Below are 13,521 nucleotides of genomic sequence, written 5' to 3' on the forward strand. Positions count from 1 at the left end.
AACATTTTAAGAACTGATGAGGATTCAGAAGTTGGAGAAGAGAGCGTTAAGCTGTATTGGGGCTCTTGGCTATGAATTTACGTATTATTTCACTTAAACGTGTTAACAAAATGGTACAGGCCAAATTAATTGCTGATTACGTTAATCCGACGGTGAAAATCACCTCTTTTCACAGGATTTCCCATGAGCGAGGAGACGCGCGTCTATCTTGGGAGCGACATTCCACTGCGGACGCGACTATAATTACTCCGCGCTTACGTGTTGGGGAACACGCTCTCAGACGAGCCGTCGTTTCTACGATATCCAAATATACCCCAAAACCTGCATGAATTCTCTTTCTCTTTCTCTCCCTCTCTATGGATCAAACTCCCTGAAAAAGGAATGAGCGCGAGCTTCTTGGAATGCCTAGACCATTACACGAAACTCGAAATAACACGCGACGGCCGGCCCTTGCTCTAGATTTTTATGTCGCCGTTGCGGATTTAACCGCACCGCTTCATCCACCGCTTCTTACATCTTCAAAAACTCCGTTTTATTTGAATTATACTCTTTATGCTAAACATTGCATTATCTATATCAATAAATACATAGTAAATACAAGATCTACACTTGTAATTATACGTCAACGTATTTATGGCGAATTATTAATCTCAGAGACAGGAATATTGAGTATTGTATAAAAATCTCGTGCCATTTCGTGTTTTTTTTATATTATCGTTATAAATATATTTTTAAGAGATATTCTTTTTTTTTGGTTGTAATAAATGTCCGGGACAATATATACATATATATATATCTGAAAGACGTTCTTTCCTCTAAACTTATGTCGTGTTTGCGACGTGGGAATTTCCAGATTTCCTCGTGGGAATGTGTTGACCCAAAGCGTCTTCTTGTGTTTTTTTGTGTCGTAAATAATAATGTCAGTCGATCGGGACATAGAAGAAGGAGAGTTGAATTTCGCAACATCGTCTTTTTTTATTATAAAATATAATTATGGCTTTTACGTACAGGAATATAACAATAATGACAACGTCATTGTCGTCGTTGTTATTAATACATCGTTGCTATGATTAAATGACTTTAACGGAAGATAACTATGTACACGTGAGAGAGATTTACTAAACATATATATCTTTGACAATCTTAAATTACTAAATGAACACTGATCCGGTTAACGTTCATCGTTGACGAACATGTTGTTTTGGATCTTTTTCTCTTTGCTATGCTAACATAAATACATGCGTATATTGTACAGCTATCTGGCCCATTATCTCAGCTGATTAGAGCGTTGCATTAATAACGCACATATACAGTACCGCTACAAGTCACATGTAAGAACGATAATTGAATTATTTCTCTTCGACCTAAGATGTATTTTGTACCACGCGCCAATCTCGCGTTCGACTCTACGATTCATAATAAAACCCTTTTTCGTAGATATTCATTCGTCGAACGCGGATCAATATTTCTCTATTTACTACCTATTACTTACTTCTCTATTTACATTATATAAATTAAATACCGCGCTCGCAAGGCGCAAATGTTCCATTCTCACGTTGTCACACATCCTAGAATAATCACATTCTCTTCTCGTTCGCACAAATTGTTCAATCGTAGAACCGTTATTTGCGCTGAAATATGGATTGTCCTTTGTATTATTTTCACAACACGTTTCAGAAACACGCTTCGAGATATTGCACATCTACCTATTGCACATTGATAAAGGAAGATACTACTAGGACAATCTACGTTCATATGTCGTTGCTTCGTTCGTCAATCGAATATTCGTTAATCGCGTATAAGTTCGTTTCTGAGATCTTCGATATCCACGCATCTCCGTTATATGTTTTTATTCGCTTATCTTCCGGCATACATCGCCGCTAGTATCGATTTGAATAGTCTACAATTGCATTATAATAGTAATACTCATGAGCTCAAGCTGCATCTCTATAAATGTGCACGTATAACACAAGTCAAAGCAAATTAACTAGCAATTTTTTTATTATCCATCCTAATCCAATTCAATTAATTAGAACGTCGTCATAAGCGCGTCAAAACTTGTGTCTACAATTTGATTCGCCAAACGTGATTGTTATTCAATTTAATAAAACTAATTTTTACTTTCAAGTAGCAATCATCTAAACTCATCCGATTGATTAACATGATTTCGTAAATACATTAAAAAGCTAGGTACAGATTTATGCACTTGTTGTATATAATGTATGAAACCATTCTCGCGATGCAGTTTTAATCATGTTTGACTCTAACTAACTTTATTCAGATTTATCCGTCTTGATTCGCTAATAAAATAACATGATAAAATAACTTCGTAGTCGTTTCCATAGAATTCGAGATACGTCCTCGTGCCATATGTAACATATGTTTCTTCTATCATTTTCTCTTTCAGCAATCGTTTAGATTGCGTATGCGCGCCATATGTAACATTTGTTTTTTCTATCATTTTCTCTTTCAGCAATCGTTTAGATTTGTTCAACAAATTAATACACTATAAAAAAATCTGGTTCGTTCATTTTCCACCAGAAAATACTGGTTGAATTAATAGGAATTCTGGCTGCATAACTAGGAATTCTAGTTGCATTAATTGAAACTTCTGGTTGCATTAATTGGAAAATCCTAGCTCGTTCACTTTCCACCAGACGTCCAATTAATTCAACCAGATTTTTTTTTTTTTTCAGTGTACGATACTTATCCAGTGGGTACTCTTCAGACATTCACTTCGACCGCGTTTTGCATCTTGACGATCGCGGGCAAGTAACTCGCCTCTCCGTAAGCCTCGTCCTCAGAACTGTTCTCAGAACTGCTCTCCGAATCCGATTCCGGCAACGGCTCCGGCTGTGCGCCGCGTCGCACTAGCTCCTTAGCGAGCTGGCCGTCGGTGCACAATGCCAGCTGGTAGGCCGTCAGACCGCTGTACATCTGCGTGTCCAGACAGGGCTTGCACTCCTGCAGCAGGAAATTAATCACCGATTGACATCCACGTTCCATCGCGAGGTGAAGCGCCGTTTTTCCCGCCAGCCCTTCCCTCGCCTCGAGATCGGCGCCGAGACGCAGCAGAAGACGCACCAGGTTCACGTGTCCGTTACCGGCGGCCAGGTGCAAGCACATCTCACCTGAAATCGAACCAAGAACCGGAGGTCAAGCAGTGTACAATGAAAATTATGTTGAATATAAGGAGTATTCTCTTACACATTATCTTTTTGGGGTATAATTTTACGGAAAGAAAGAAACCCTGTCGCAAAAACTTTTCAAGTAAATCGTTCATCAATTAATAACAATTTGTAACAATTAATAACATCAATTATTCATGTGTAGCATGAATATGCGTGGCATTTTTTTATATTTATATGTATCCTGTATGTGTTTTATGTCGCCGAATTCTTCAAGCAACTAACCGCCGATTTGCATCTAATTTCTCTCAAGTTTCCTATTATCTCCCTTGACGGAACCAGAAACACGCGGAGATATATACGCATATCGAAACGATGGCCAGTCACATGCTTCAACTTGTCGTGAGATATAGATAGAACTAGGAAGACGCACGGTGAATCATTGTCGTCGGAGATTTCGCTTGGCGTCCCGCGGTCCAAACTAGGCCCGCGCCGATCGTAAGTAACGTCTAAAATTAACGGCGCCGCGCGTTACCGGTTGCATTGGCGGAATTCGACGGCATACTTGCGTACATTATATACTGCGTCGATATCGCCTCACTTTTCAATGGCAGAGATAGAAATATGAATCTAATAGATCAGATCATCGCAAAGATTCATAAATATGTGAATACGCGCGGCGTACGAGGCGCGCGCTATCGCTCCTCCGTTTCCATCGTGCAAGAACTGCGCAGGATCGGTTGCAATGACATTGAAAGAATTAATAGATTTAATTACCTATCTATACGTTTGCCTCTCCAAATAAGGCTGTCGGCGTCAACGAGGCTGCTTAGTTTAAATCACACAGAACGCACTTTCAAAGAATTTAGACGACACAACGCTGCAACGACGTAAAAGACTTTACCACATTCTCATGTTCGTTTAAAATAGAAAACTCAAGTGTTCGACACCACTATTGCGTGACTAGGGTTAATCACGAGAAAGGGTTGACTTTTTAAGGGCGGAAGTTCGACGAAAGCCACTGACGTCGACGCCGCTGTGGGGTTTCCCGATCCGAACGAGACGAGGCGAGAATATCGAGCAGCATGCAAATAGTTCTACGGATATTTTTAAATATCACGAACATCTGCTCTCTCTCGCGTATACGCTCCGATCTCGCGGCGTCGCCGTCGCGACGCCTCGCGTGATGTAACCCGCGCGCACGCAAGTGTAGGACCATGCCAAATTCCATCGTGTGTGTGCAAAACAATCCCTCTGCTGTGCTAAGTTACTTAAAAAAAAAAATTCCGTGCGCTTTCGACAAAGTGCGATGAGCTTTGCGTTGGTATCAAAGCGTATTTTCAATTAAATGGCCCAGTTGCACACTTATCTTATATATCTGCTTAGCTTAACAATTATAAAGACTTATTATATTGACTTAACCGCGTGAAACAAGCTATAAACAATTATTTCTTTTCTCGAAAAGAAATGATGGGTTGCGTGTTTGTGCATTCAGGTAAATTGAATTACAGTGAAATTGCTTTCGCGGAAATAACAACGTTATCTAATTCCTGCTGATGTAATCCTGGTCACAGAACTTGTCGCTTATCTCCCACCGCTTGTTTCGGAGACAATTTAATTAATCGCGAAATTAAAAGCACATTTCTGGAAAAAAAGAAAAAAAAAACAAGTAGACCTTGGACGCAAATATTCTAACTGATCTCTCGGTCGCGCGGAAGAAGGACTTAGGACTCATTCTATTATCCTTAATTGTAAATTCGAATCGTACACGTGTGAATTATCTAATGAAACGCACGTAGAAACGTGGGTAGAATTTTATTGTCACAGTTTCGCAGTTTCGCCCTCGAATTCGATTAGTCGAAATCATCACGAGCGATCGGAATTGCATCACTCTTCGCACGTGCGTGCACATGCGTGATCCTAGGTGCGTTATCCGCGTCGCACGAGCTTGCAGCGGAATACGCGCCGATGACGCTACACGGGATTTCCAAGACTTTTAAAAAGCCGGTGAATATTTCGCAACACGTTCGCTGTCGATCGGAGTCGATTTTTTCTCTCTCTCTCTATTTGTCACTTCATTGTAAAAGTCTTCGATTTGAAAGGGCAGTGACACAAAGCGTCTAAAAACACCTGCGGGTTTTTCCTCCTAATGTTTTTCTTTCTTTTTTTGTTAAACATTTACGCGCATTACTAATTTACATAATTAGTGACGCGCGCCTCTTCTCCGGTATCAGACACCGCATCAGATTTGACAGATTTGTTGGGCACGTGAATCGCATAGACTCGAACTGCCGCCGATCGTACTTATTCGATTCTTGATTTATGACGATAATAAGTCTTCGCAGTCATTTCCGATTGCGACTCGATAACGGATGTATCGGTAAGAGGTACTAGTGTATTTACTCTCGGGGAATTCCTACGCTATTATGACGGAAAAAATCGCGTTCAGATAGAGCGTGACAATAACGCGGCCTCGGTTAAAACTTCCGCGAATATAAGTAGGTACGATAAAGCTGCGGCTTTGAGAGATTTGTCGGAATAAGCCGCGTCATTAGTCACTAATCGCGATAAATAACAAAAACTTTCAATTTACAACGCTGAATATCTTTCTAATCCGTCATCAGATATTAAGTCTCTATACAAGTTCGTGAAAATGCAATGAAGAGTACCATTTCTACTCGCATCTCTGAAGACTATTCTCTCGCGGAGAGTTTCATCTTTTATCACTTACAATTTACGCACAAATCGTTTTGAGCATTTCGATATACTGAAAGAATAGAAAAGTATTCTAGTAATAAAATTAATAAAATATTCTATAAAATTAATTTAAAAAATTAATGGAATAAAACACTCGACATAATAACTGTGCAACTTTTAAAATTCAAATTATTTCAATCAGATTATTTTTTCTTTGCAAAAGCAATTGCAATATTTCCGATATGTTTAAGACGATAAAACTTCCAAACGTAGACGCGAAAAAGCATGATTCTTCAAATGAAAGTGATGAAGTCATAGGAAAGCCACATGGTTCCTCGTGTCCATAATCACATGGCATCATCGTTCGCTATATAAGTCTTACACGTGACTTAATTTATGCGGTAAAAGCAGTTAGGATTTTCCTGCCATCCCGGGTTCCTTTGTGTCTACCGTCACGTATAGGTGAATTGTCTTCCCTCGCAACGTTACGTTGATTAACGGCAATTATGTTGCAAGCTTCCAAATAGCTGTTGTAACCACAGGAAAAAGTCGCAGACCATTAAAGTAAAATACCTAAGACGTGAGACTAGAGACAAAGAGCTCTCTGTCGCGCTTATTGAATCTTTCTGCTGCAAACGCCGTTCTGCTCTGACAATTCCTTCTCAATTTTGTCTAATAACGTGCTTCCGTTTTTTTTTAGTCTCTATTATTCATCGCGAACTAGCGACTGTTCCGAGGAACTGGCCAATATTTAGCAATATTTTTAATATCTACCGTTGTAGTTACGTTTCTCCAAATCCTGAGGTAAGGCGGGTACCGTCTGTCCGGGCATCAGCCTGTTCCTCTCCATCGGGGACAACGGGTCCGTGAGAGCCTTGGCGCAAGCGAGATCCCCGCTCATGCAGGCCAGGTGGAGGGCCGTGTTCCCACGAAAATTTCTCAGAGATGGATCCGCGCCCGCCAGAATCAGCCGTCTGACGATCAGCGATTGATTCGTCAACACTGCCAGATGCAAAGGCGATTGCGTATCGTCGTTATAAGTGTCCAAGAAGCACGGATGAGGCGCCAGCCTTATCAAAATGAGTGCGGCCTCCATATAGCCCCGTATGATCGCGATGTGCAATTGCCTGTAACAACGAATGCGTTATGTAAGAATAAACGACCAATGTTAATTAGTGAAGTTGAAACATCTCTTGACTCTCGTTCTTATTTGTTAACTCTTAGCTCGAGAAAATACTCTGGTCCGTTTTTCTTTCTTTCTTTATTTTATATCTTTCAATATCGTAATAATTATATATCGTGTTAAAATTTTCTTTCGATATAAAATCTTTTTATGAAATTCTTCTGTATCACATGTTAGCGGAATTCCTTTCAATAGAAACTAGTTAAACTGAATCGGTCAACGAGCTTTGCCAAATGTCGTCATAATTAAACGTATATATACAAGTCATTGGATTTATTTACATAAGTCATTAGATTTACGTAACCACAAACGTAATCACAAACGTCAACGTTATGCATACCGATGATCGCGCATGAATCAACGCATGCCAGTTTTGTAAGAAACTCCTGAATAAATGTTATGCCGTGAAAAAAAGAGAAACCGCACGTGATAATTAAGCGAGATTAAAGACGATTATTTGCTAGGTTGAGCTCGTCGGTCAGTTTATTATACGATAGAGATCAAACGGTAGGGAAACGAGATTCTCTCTTTTTTTTTCCTCCGCCACTTTTTCAGATACGCGTAAATCTCGCGCGCGTGTAGATTTGGACGAAATATGGATTTTTTTTCTATTCCAAAAACTGAATTAGGTATCCTAAATGCTATACATATTTTTTTAGGTGATCGAAAGAGATCATCAGCGGAGTTTTATTACGCGAATCTTGTGCTCCAACATTTTTTGATTAAAAAATTGTGTAAATTAAAATTACGCGTTTTTGCCGCGATACTCTCAGTGGCCAAATGTGAAATATTAGCGGTAAAAAACACTGGAGAAATTAACAAGCATACACGAAGGATAATCTTTCTTTGAAATCTTTCTAGGTATGTAAATAAATTCTGATTAAATGAAATTATCACGTCATAAATTATGCATACGAGATCTCGCCAGTAACGCGTTATTTTTAATCAACTGATCTATTTGACTTTACAAGCAGCCCCTGAGGATTGATCTCTATGCGTAACGGCGATAATCGTACATCAAAGTTGTCCAGCAATTTACACTTCGCTGAGAACTGTCTTCTGTCTCAAACGTCGTCGTTTCTATCCTCGTCGATAAACACAGGCTGTTTATATGATCTAGCTCTATTATTATAGGCACTTCCACCGACAATAGACGCTTGAAGAACAACATCAGCTGATACGATCTAGATCCTAGGGGGTTCTCAATCTTTTTTGTTCATGAAGCGAGGGCCATGTTAAGATTTCGGATTCGGGGAGACCCCCAACAAACCTACGCCCCGAATCTGAAATCTTATCATGGCCCTCTTCATGAACAAAAAAGATTGGGAACCCCCTAGGATCTAGAGTGCGTAAATTGGGGGTCTCCCCGAATCCGAAATCTTATCTTATCATGGCCCTCTTCATGAACAAAAAAAATTGGGAACCCCCTAGAATCTATATCGTATCAGCTGATGTGTTAAGATTTCGGATTCGGGGCGTAGGTTGGGGATACCTTTGGTCCCCGAGTTAATAATAATAACAACTTATAAAATTGGTAATAACAAGATAATTTAAGTACAACGTATGAAGAAGACGCACATTTTTTTAAGTGATCGAAAGAGATCAGCAGAGTTTTACTATATCAGATATCCTAAATTGATAAAATTACGTTAACCGTTCTTCTTATCATTACATGACTGACCGCGATATCGTTATCAAATTTGAAATGTTAGCGCTAAAAACACTGGAGAAATTAATAAGGTGCGCCAAGAGCAAGTTGCGTTAATCTTGATCGAATGAGAAATTATTGTGTCATATATTAACAAATTATTGATCGATATCGAACTCACGTGTCACCGTCCTCGTCCTGCCCATAATAAAGCTGCTGCCACGCGTTCTCGTTCATCTCGCGTTTCCTAACATCCTCCCGCTGGTGCTGTTCGAGCAGAAGGTCACCCTGGTGCTGCGGTCCCGTTCTCACGGGTGTCAGCTCGAAGATCGTCGTCGGCTCGGGCCGAGCCAGGTCCCCGCTGTCGACGGCGAGCGAATTCACGCCGGGCTGCTGCTGTTGCTGCTTCAGGGTGAGCTGGTTCAGGTCCTCGCTGAGGTCGACGTCCACGATGCCGCTCTCGACGATCCGCGTGGGCTCTCCCGCCCCCGCCACCGTCGCCGACGGCGACGACGACGACGATGCGGAGGTCGTCGCCCCCGACGTCGATGCCGCCGGCTCGGCTTGCCGGTTCTCGTTCGTCCGCGGCTGCGGCTGCGGCGTCCCGGACTCGCGGATCTCGCCGCTGATCTGCATATTGCCGGCCGACAGGAATCCGGAATCGACGTTATCCGTCGGGAACTCGTCGTCGTCCCGCCGTCCCTTCCCGCCGTCCTCCATCTGAACGCTCTCGCTCGGAGAGTACCACATATCTTCGGGCCCTCGGACCGCGGGAGCGTTTACTCCTCCCTCGCCCCGGATCACCCGCTCGGAAAGCAAACTGTGATCAACAAGGACGCTCGCGGAGCGGAGCTGCCGTGCCGCGGCGCGTCCCTCGAGATGCGAGACGCGCTTATTCGAAATGTGCGTTCTGCGTCTTCTTAAATTACTTACTTCTTAATTGTTATTCTTAAATACGTTAATCGATCCCGTGGAGATTCGTTATTCGACGTCCCATTTGCGTATATTACATTCCCTCAATTGTCCGAGCGCTTTTTCTTCGGCATGTATACTGTCGGCGCCGACCTCTGTGCCCTTCGTCGTCACGAAGGATATGCGCTACCTTCGTCGCGCTACCTTCGATTCTCTCGATTCGCTTTCGAAGTCGCTCGTAAGTCGAATTTCCTCGGCGTCGTCCTCCGTTCGTCTCCGTTTCGTTCGCTCTCTCGCCGACGCGTTTAACCGGCCCCCAAATGTAACCCCTTCCGCTTCCCGTTTATCGCTCTCCACCTTCGTTCCGTATCGTTCTATTTTGTTTTTCCTTTAAACCTGACTGTTATTCGTCCTGCGTCGGAAGACGCGGTACTACTCCGTTTTACGCCGCTTGCTGCACCACGAGAACGAGACGCGCTCCGGTTGACTCCTGTCGCGAAGGGGCAGAAAGCGCGGGCGGGAGGCGGCTTGGTTGTCGGGTTCGTCGTTCTGACATCGAATCGTGGTCGTGCGAGCGTCGGCGAACCTCATCGTCTCGCGTCTCAAAACAAACTGACTCGACACTCGACTTGAATCGGACTCGGGCGAGCGAGCGAACGAGCGCGATAATCACGAAACCGCGCCGCACAAACAAAACGAGACAGAGCACTGCCATGCAGTTATATACCGTGGCGCTGCGCTGTCGCGCGCACGCGCGAGAAATGTCAGTGAGCACGTGATCGATCTCGACAGGTCTGTGTATTGGTCTGGTATTCGGGGCGTTCCTTAGGAGCCTATATAAATTTTCTGTTTTGTTACAGATCTGCCAGTTTGTACAGGAAACCCGGTACTGTTTAAGAGGTTTTAATACAAATTTAGGAAGTGTTGTAATTAACCGACCAATCCCTCTCTCGATCTTAGTAATGGACGACGTCAAGACGTAAGTTTAAATTTATTTAAAAAAATTTTACGTTAATTTATTACTTATGTTTGTTACTTATAATTTATTTTTATTGTTTTACAAATTTACGTAAAGTAAGTTTAAGGACGTTCTCTCGTCCTTATACTAGAGAAAATCGATTTTCTTAAGGCCATTGCACGTAACAAAGTTTTAGTCGTAATCGTAAGGCCGTAAGAAAATAGACCAATCACATTCGATTATTCTTCAAGCTCAAGGAGAATAATCGACTGTGATTGGTCTATTTTCTTACGGCCTTACGATTATGACTAAAACTTTGTTACGTGCAATGGCCTTTTAGGATTTTCTTGAAACTGTGAATATACGTTAATTTAGGTGTGCTTTATGCGTGGTATAAATTTCAGTATTTTATCAAAGTTCAAAGTTTCAAAAAAAATTTTTAAATTTAATTTTTTTTAGTTTTGGCATTTTTTCCTTATAGAACTCGACGAGAGGAGCAACTTTGGTCCTCTTGGCCAACCTCGTATCTTTTACCGTTTGGCCTGGAAAACCTTTTCTTTAGTAAAAGTTGAAACTTTGAGGCTCAGTATCTTTATTTTTTATACCGAAAGAGGTACTGAAATTTATACCACGCATAAAGCACACCTAAATTAACGTATATTCACAGTTTCAAGAAAATCCTAAGAAAATCGATTTTCTCTAGTATAATTAATTCCTTAATCCGTCCTTAATTATTATATGCGCTACTGAAGCCCAATAGCGTCTGCTGGGCCCTGCTGGCGCGCTTGCGCCTTTGTCCGCCTCCAACACACGGTGCACGACGATGCCTTTTTAGCGGTACTACAAACGAGAGCGCGAAAGTAGGGGATGGGGAAAACCCATCGACCTCGGGTAGGGCCAAAGGCATCGTCGATATGCCTCTGCCACTTCCGCAATTTTCAGAATATCAAAATATATGCGCGCTCATCTCCGGAGAACCGGGATACATTTTTTTTGGCATCTCGACATTCAGGTCCGATCCATTATTAATCTCCCCCACACAGAAATTTTACAATCTTTGACGTCCGAACGCGTCGCGTAAAAAATCGGCGTGCGTCGTCCGGAGCGTTATAAATTTTGTACGGAAATTAAGCAGGATGTGTAAATGTGGAATTTCGCAAGAGCGACATTTCGCGCGTTATATTCCGGTTTACGTTATCGGGAGAATAACTCATTGTCAGCGAAAAAACCGCCGTTTCACCGCGGTACCTAAAATACCGGGAAATCTGCCGCGTACTTTCCCTCTTTCTCCGCGCGCGCGCGGGCTGGATTCTCCGAAAAGGGAGATAAGTCTACGAGCGTCTTGAAAATGCTTAGACCGTTACGCGCATCAGGGAAATAACGCTCGAAATAACACTCAACGGGATATCCTTGCTCTAGATTTTTACGTCGGTAGTTTAACCGTGTGTCGCGTCCAATGCCTCCGACAAACCCGTTACGTTTTGTCACCGGTTGGGGAATTTAACATAATCTCTTTTAGATCTGAAGGAATCTCTGAGAAATGAAGGAAGAGGAAGACTTCTTTCTTTTTTCTAAGGTCACCCGCTCGAGAAGCTTCCGTGTTTTTAATCGTCCGTATTCTTCTCACTGGGATGACGCTCCGCGGCTCCTCGCACGATGACATTTTCATTTTACGCATGCATGATCACGTGACAAATGTCAATTAACGGGAAGAGCAACTGCCTAAGAGAGAAATCTCCGATTTTGAGATAATTCTCATCAGAAATCTCTGATCTTTCTGCTATATTCTTTGTAGGCACGGATTTGTCAACATGTCTAGCTTTGTTTTGTTATCGTGGCGTCAATACTTATTGTTAGCTTTTTTATTTCCATTAGTTGAGCTTTCTACTTCATTAAATTAGTCTTTGTTTAAAATTTTTATACGCTGTTAAATCTATTTTTATATGGCAAAATACTTTTACGACATTATTCTCTATAATAGCTATTCTATTTTTTAAATGTTAATATGTCTATAAAGTAAAAAATAAAAATGTTCCTTTAATCTAAGAGAATAAGAATCAAGTGCAGATTTTGTGCTCATCGGGTCACTACTCAATTATCGAATTGTCTTCTTTTTAAACCTTTCTATCGAAATAAAAAAGATATTTCTCCCAAAGAAAAAAAAATAGTAAAGTGGAAAACAACGTGTGTCTCTTTGCCTCTGCAGAAAGACTTTTATATCTATTACAGAAAGAAACGAAGAAGAAATGAAACGCGCTAGTTTTTTTGTAATGTTTTTTTATTAAAAATAATTATAGCTTTTACTATACGAATATAACATTAATGATATATCGGCATCTTGTCATTGTTACTATTAATATTACCGCGACATAGTGATATACTTATAATTCTAACGGAAAATGTTTATATACACGAAGAAATGAAGTTGTATGTCGATGGAAGCAATTGCTATAAGAACATTGATCCGGTTAATGTTCATCGTTAATAAACATCGTTCTGAACCTTTCTTTTTTCGATACGTTGATATATAAATACATACATATACATCGTGTGCAGCTATCCGAGCTGCACGTAAGAATGTGAATTTGATTATTTATCTCTGTTCTAATATGTATTCTGCTTCACGCACTGACTTCGCCTTTATCCTACGACTTATGACCTACGAGTTCCGGTCTACAATCGGTGCTTCAAGCCCTAAGCTCTAAACCCTAAGAAATTGCCCAGTCACAGTCGATTATCCTCCTTACATTCGACTGTGATTGATAATATTTTTACGGATTAGGGCTTAAAGCACCTATTATCCTCTAGACCGGAACTTACAAGACCCTTCTTCACGAGTATTCATATCGTTGAACGCGGACACTGAACGTACTCTTCTATTTACATCATAAGATATCGAGTTAGATAAGCGCAAGTATTCCACTTTCGCGTCGTCACACGTTCCGGTGCTGCACGCACCTCCTTTCGCACGCGCAGACTCTCCGACAAACATCAA

At 41.4% G+C, this 13,521-nt stretch overlaps 1 protein-coding gene and 1 long non-coding RNA gene across 2 annotated transcripts; one reads left to right on the forward strand and one right to left on the reverse strand.

Annotated features, from left to right (window-relative positions):
* Positions 1–955: 955 nt before the first annotated feature.
* On the reverse strand, positions 956–10,262 carry Cact (NF-kappa-B inhibitor cactus). Its single transcript, XM_071774932.1, has 4 exons — positions 9,590–10,262; positions 8,838–9,476; positions 6,600–6,952; positions 956–3,131 (listed from the first exon to the last, which is right to left on the reverse strand). Exons 2-4 carry the CDS (start codon positions 9,404–9,406, stop codon positions 2,725–2,727), a joined length of 1,329 nt encoding a protein of 442 aa, XP_071631033.1. The 5' UTR covers positions 9,407–9,476; positions 9,590–10,262; the 3' UTR covers positions 956–2,724.
* Positions 10,239–12,941, forward strand: LOC139811017 (uncharacterized). Its single transcript, XR_011731532.1, has 3 exons — positions 10,239–10,360; positions 10,429–10,547; positions 12,046–12,941. It is a non-coding gene; the product is annotated as an uncharacterized lncRNA (long non-coding RNA).
* Positions 12,942–13,521: the final 580 nt, after the last annotated feature.

This window comes from Temnothorax longispinosus, chromosome 1 (genome assembly GCF_030848805.1).
Source record: "Temnothorax longispinosus isolate EJ_2023e chromosome 1, Tlon_JGU_v1, whole genome shotgun sequence".
NCBI lineage: Eukaryota > Metazoa > Arthropoda > Insecta > Hymenoptera > Formicidae > Temnothorax > Temnothorax longispinosus.